Here is a 6,000-nt window from a genome sequence, read left to right on the forward strand (position 1 = left end):
ATGATAATTAAGGTTAAGAGTTTGTCATGGTTATTTTCAGTAAAAGCCACGGTCAGGTCACGGGCAATAAACAAAAATTCATTGAAGCCCATGGCCTGTCCATGGCTTTTACTGAAAAAAGCTGTGAGGGATGGGACTGATAGCGCCAGACCCTGCCGCTGGGGCTGAAGCCAAAGAAGTCACGGAGGTTCATTAAAGTCACAGAATCCATAACCTCCATGATTAAATATCATCCTTAATGATTATCGTTGAAACCCAGACAGTGAGGAAATATTTTAAATTCCAGGGCTAGATCCCACACAAGCTTTTCAGAATGAGACTCCTGAATACCATGCTGCAGTCAGGATGCTCTCATTCAATGCTCTGTGCCCAAGCTCTGAAAGACAAATTCATGCGTAACCCACTCACTTCGCTCGTCTCTCTTCCTGCATCTGGGGTTTGGTTCTTTGAGCCTTGTCACCCATCCGAGTGCCCTCCAGCTTCCCAACCAAGGAGAGCACCTCCCCCGTAGGCTCATCTCGGCGGGTCCTGTCGATCAAGGAGCGATCAGCTTGAAGTACAAGGTTAGAGTTCTGGAGGGATCACAGCACAAGAGAACAGGTAAGAGGTATGAAGAAACCAATGCAACAATCTCTACAACCCCAGCCAGGCCAGTAGTACGTTTCATTATTGCCAGTGGCCCATCCCAAACAAACTCCCACATATTATCATCATTATTGTAGCATCTAGGAGCTCTAGTCATGAGCCCAGACCCCCATGGTGCTAGGCACTGTACAAACAGAACAAAAAAGACAAGCTCTGCTCCCAAAAGCTTACAATCCAAGTATAAAACCAGACAACAACAAATGGATACAGACAGCAGAGCATAAGGAAACAATGAGTGGCGATCATCAGTGGCCTCAGCACTCTAGCAGCTGTCTGGCTTTTTGCAGGCGTTACTGCAAAGGGCAGTTTTGAGAAGGGATCTGAAGGAAGATAATGAGATGCCTTTGCAAATATTTACAGGGGGTGTCACAAGGGGGAGGGGCAGTACAGGGAAAGCATGAAGATGCTTGTCTGAAAATTTAACAAGTGGATGGTAGCAGCAGCCAATCGGAGGCAGGAGTCAACAGCTCAAGAGCCAATGAGAGGTGATAGATAGGGTGGGAATTGACCGTGAAGTGTCTTGAAAGTAAGTGAAGACAAGTAGCTTGTGTTTGATACAATAAAGGGCACAGGTGCCAACCTTCCAATGCGTGGGGGAGGGGGGGAGAAGGGGGACACACTCCACCCCTTCCCAAAGGCCCCACCCCCTTCCCCAAGCACACTGTGTCCTCGCTCCTCCCCCCCCCCCCCCCCCCGAGCCTCCCGCATGCTGCGAAACAGCTTATAGCATTGGGTGGGAGGTGCTGATTGTCAGGGCCTGCCAGCAGGCAGGAGGTTCTGATGGGGGGTTACTGGTGGGTGCTTAGCACCCACCATTTTTTCCCCATGGGTGCTCCCCCAGCTCCGGAGCACCCACGGAGTCAGCGCCTTTGATAATAGGGGGACCAGTGAGGGATACAAAGAAAGGGGTGACTTGGTCAGGGCTAGGGAAATTATCTTTGCAGCAGCATTCTGAACAGATAGGAGTGGGGCAAGACTGCAGTGATCCAGGCCAGAAAGAAGGATGTAGCAATAATCAAGATGTAAGATGAGAGCTTGGACAAGAGTTTTATCTGTGTGAATACAGAAATAAGAAAGGCTGCATTTTAGGGATATTATGCAGGATCTAGGATGCAACTGAAGGAAAGGAATAACACACAGCAATTAGAGACAAAAACAACGAGGAGTACTCGTGGCACCTTAGAGACTAACAAATTTATTTCGGCATAAGCTTTCCTGGGCTAAATCCCACTTCATGAGATGCATGGAGTGGGAAACACAATAGGCAGAATATATACACACAGTACATGAAAAGATGAGAGTTGCCTTACAAAGTGGGGGGTCAGTTCTAACAAGATAATTCAATTAAAGTGGAAGTGGGATATTATCAACAGGAGGAAAAATCACTTTTATAGTGGAAATCAGGGTGGCCCATTTCAAACAGTTGACAAGAAGGTGTGAGTAACAGTAGGGGAAAATTAGCATGAGGAAATTATTTTTTAGTTTTTGTAGTGACCCATCCACTCCCAATCTTTATTCAGACCTAATTTGATGGTGTCCAGTTTGCAAATTAATCCCAGTTCTGCAGTTTCTCGTTGGAGTCTGTTTTTGAAGTTTTTTTGTTGAAGAATTGCCACTTTTAAGTCTGTTATTGAGTGTCCAGGGAGACTGAAGTGTTCTCCGACTGGTTTTTTAATGTTATAGTTCTTGACGTCTGATTTGTGACCATTTATTTTTTCAGAGAACACTTCAATCTCCCTCCTCAATCTCTTTCATGTACTATGTATGTATATTCTACCTACCGTATTTTCCACTCCATGCATCTGATGAAGTGGGTTTTAGCCCATGAAAGCTTATGCCCAAATAAATGTGTTAGTCTCTAAGGTGCCACAAGGACTCCTGGTTGTTTTGCTGATACAGACGAACATGGCTACCACACTGAAACCAGTCAATTAAAGACAGAATCTCAATGAGCTTAGGGATGAAAGGGATAAGGGGCAGTAGCTGGAGAGGGAAGCAGGGTCACGGGTAAGTTCGTTTTATAAACTTAAATGAAATGCAATTCTAGCACCTCATGGCTGACACTGTGAACACACAACCGTCGGGCAATCTGAAATAATGATTCCCACAGCCACCATACTTCCCCACACTGCATGTATATAGCAGAGCTTATCGCATGCCAAGCATGAGCACCCTACGTGCTATCAGAGTTATGACGCAACCCAGGGTTTCCAGGATCATGTTTTATGATCTATCTCCCGATGTGTACGTTAAGACATTGATGGTAATTTTACAGCAAAGCTACGGCCTGTATAAAGCTTACCCAGGTTCGAGTTAGTGTTTCCTTCCTGCAAGGAAAAGGGGGGTGGGGGGGTGCAGGGGTGTGTGGTGGTGGGAGCAGAACTGCTCGCTCACACACAGGCCCAGAAGAGGGCCACTTCCCGCCCCCCGGGCTCCTGCTCCCCTTCCCGCCCCCCCCGTCCACGCACCCGGGGCCCCCCGGGCTCCTGCTCCCCTCCCTCCCCAGCTCCCCCGGCCCCGCACCCGGGCCGCCGCTCCCACTCACCGCCTTGTACTCGTACTGCAGGCTCCGCGCAGTCACATCCGCCATGGCGCCGCCTCACCCGCCCGGCCCGGACCCCGGTGCTAGAGTCGAGCCGCTTCCCCCCGCCCCGTGCAGCGGATCAGGCCAAAACTGAAACGGAGCGCGGCGCAGCACGCACGTCCGGCCGGCAAGTCCTTCCGGGGCACACCGGAAGTGCCCTGCCGCGAGTCAGCCGCCGGATGTCGTCCTACTGCTGCTTCTCCCCGTAGAGCCACTGACCCTGCCGCGTTCGGGCCCCTCGCGCCCAGACGTCAGCCCCGCCCCCTGGCCGCGTGAGCGCGCAGCGGAGTTGCCTAGCGACGGGCCGGCCTGCGCCTGGGGGCGGGGATGTGTCAAAAATCTGCCCCGGCCTTTCCCAGCTGGCTGGGTCCTAGCCCGTGACCTAGGGGCGCGGGGCTCCCTTCCAGCCGGTATTGCCCGGGGGGCGGGGCTCCCTCCCATCCTGCGGGCCCAGGGAGCGGGGCTCCAAGCTGGCATGAGCCTGACCCACACCATTGTATGAAGCATCAGAGTTATGTTTTGCTCCAGTCTCTCTCCCAAAGGGTGGGGCGCTTTCTCTGTTGTGGTCACTTCAGGCTTGGAGCATTGTCCAGGATTGTGAGTCGCCCTCCGTAGTGCAGAGCTAGGAGCTCTGGCTGTAGGGTCTGGCGCTTTGGCAGGAACTGGAGTAGGAGTGGAGTGCACCCCACCTCTTCTGCTTCTTTGTGGATTTTTTTCTTTCCAAATAAGAGGAAGTTGGTGAATGAAGCGCAACAGCGAAATGAAAAGCTTTGTCGTGGGCTAACGCCAGGGACAGTGCGGGTAGCAGTTCAGACTAAAGCAGGGATAACTTCAATAGTGCTCAGGATTAGCTGGCACAGGACTGATGGTGGCACACAGCCCAAGTCCTTTCACCTCCCCTCTCGGCCCCTCACAATCACAGCTCCAGGCAACAGCTGGGCCACTGATATCCCAGATTTGCTCCCTATCTTTATCCTGATGCTGCTTGATGAGGCCTAGGTACACGTTTTGTTTACCTCTGTTTATTCCTGCCCAAGGCAATGGTCCTCGTCTAATTTTGTCTTTCCCTCCAAGCATTGATGATGGCCATTACCAGCAAAGAATAAATAGCCTGGGCCACATGGACTCTGCACTGGGGAGTTAAACTACTGTTGAATCCTGGCATGGATGACCTGCACAAGAAGTGCCACGTGCACTTTGGATCTTCAACAGACTCTTAGATAAACACAAGAACACACCAGCTATAGGTCAGCAACAAACTCTTTGTTAAGTTGTTTTTCTACAGAGCATACATATGTAAGACAGTTGCTACCATCACCAATACAGTGGAGTGTTCATGTTGCATGAAGCTACACAGAAAAGTCATAGCACTACCCAGATTGTCAGAGGCACTCAGCCTAAAATAAGTAGGAAATAATCTTTTTTCTGTCATTGGGTCTTCCAATGATTCGGGTAACTAGGTACATTTGCCTGGGTGGGATATGTGTAGTGTTGAGATGAGTTCCTGTCTGCATCCTGTAAAACTTGCCCATACCGGTATTGCCCTGGCCTCTTCTTTTATCATTCAGTGTTGCACGCATTCTAAAACAATATGCATTTCCTCACCTTTTGGGGGTGAAGCCAGACTTTGAGGCACCTGCTCCCCTACTTTGTGTAAACTTTGCTTGTGCCAATCAGAAACGAACACAAACAGGTTTTGGGCCCCATCCCCTATGACACTTCTATGATGTCATAGTTGGTACTTTATGGGCTTGCCTGCCATGTGCAGGCAGGGAGAGGAGAAAGAAAAATGAATCCTGTGTATCCCGTGTACACCCGTAACTGAGCCTGATAACCTCAAAGCCTCTCTCTCAGCTCACGTGTTTCAAACAGAGTTTCTACGTTTGCCGGTCCTTATGCGTTGGTTTGTATTTGTAAGTATCAGTTATTACTAAATGCTGCATCTTTGTTTATAAATATTGTTAGTAGATATTTTAATCATTGTGTGTTTTAAGTTTCGTTAACTCTATTAGCTAATCAAACGCTGCTCCTTTACCCCTTGTAATTATCCCCAATAAAACTTTAAATTGATTAATTTTAGGTGTGTGTGTGTGTGTGTGTGTGTGTGTCTGCAGTTTGCATCGTGACCCATACTCTCCTTGCATCCCTTACCAATATAGTCTATTGCCACGTTCAGCCTGGTAAATAACAGGCCTGCATTTTTTTTTTGCCCCTGCGTGCCCGTGGCAATCCACATGTAGGTCACATGTTCAGGAGCCATCCATTTCCAGATTCCATTTGATCTGATCTGATTCTTTGTTGACCTCAGTTACCTCCTGGTGACAGTGAACAAAGTCTGACAACATAGTGGTGCATCTTGATCCCTGGTATGACTGTTTTGACTGAAGTAGCATTACACCAGGATGAATTCAACCTGTGATTTGGGAATACTCACCCTGACTGGTGAAGATCCATCGTCTGAGCAGTGTGACAGCAAGACTGAATGAGCAGACAACAAATTCCCCTCTTACTTACCAAGGCAGGGCAAGATTTGGGTGCACTGGGAATGAGAGAAATGTGAGGAAAGTTGGAACATAAGAATGGCCATGCTGAGTCAGATCAATGATCCACCTAGCCCAGTGTCCTGTCTTCCAACAGTGGCCAGTGCAAGATGCTGCAGAGGGAATGAACAGAACAGGGCAATTTATCAAGTGATCCATCCTGTCATCTAGTCCCAGCTTCTGGCAGAGATTTAAGGACACCCAGAACATGGGGTTGTGTCCCTGGCCATC

The 6,000-nt window shown here is 49.1% G+C and overlaps 1 protein-coding gene across 1 annotated transcript in view; it reads right to left on the bottom strand.

Annotated features, from left to right (window-relative positions):
• SNRNP200 (small nuclear ribonucleoprotein U5 subunit 200) overlaps positions 1 to 3,337 on the bottom strand; it is a 43,199-nt gene extending 39,862 nt beyond the window's left edge. The window contains exons 1-2 of the mRNA XM_054017560.1: positions 3,191 to 3,337; positions 409 to 572 (exon numbers count right to left, since the gene is read on the bottom strand). Coding sequence (XP_053873535.1) covers positions 409 to 572; positions 3,191 to 3,235 — 209 coding nt within the window. The 5' untranslated portion in view covers positions 3,236 to 3,337. The remainder of the gene's footprint in view (positions 1 to 408; positions 573 to 3,190) is intronic.
• Between the last annotated feature and the right edge of the window lie 2,663 nt (positions 3,338 to 6,000).

This window comes from Malaclemys terrapin, chromosome 2, assembly GCF_027887155.1.
Source record: "Malaclemys terrapin pileata isolate rMalTer1 chromosome 2, rMalTer1.hap1, whole genome shotgun sequence".
Lineage (NCBI taxonomy): Eukaryota > Metazoa > Chordata > Testudines > Emydidae > Malaclemys > Malaclemys terrapin.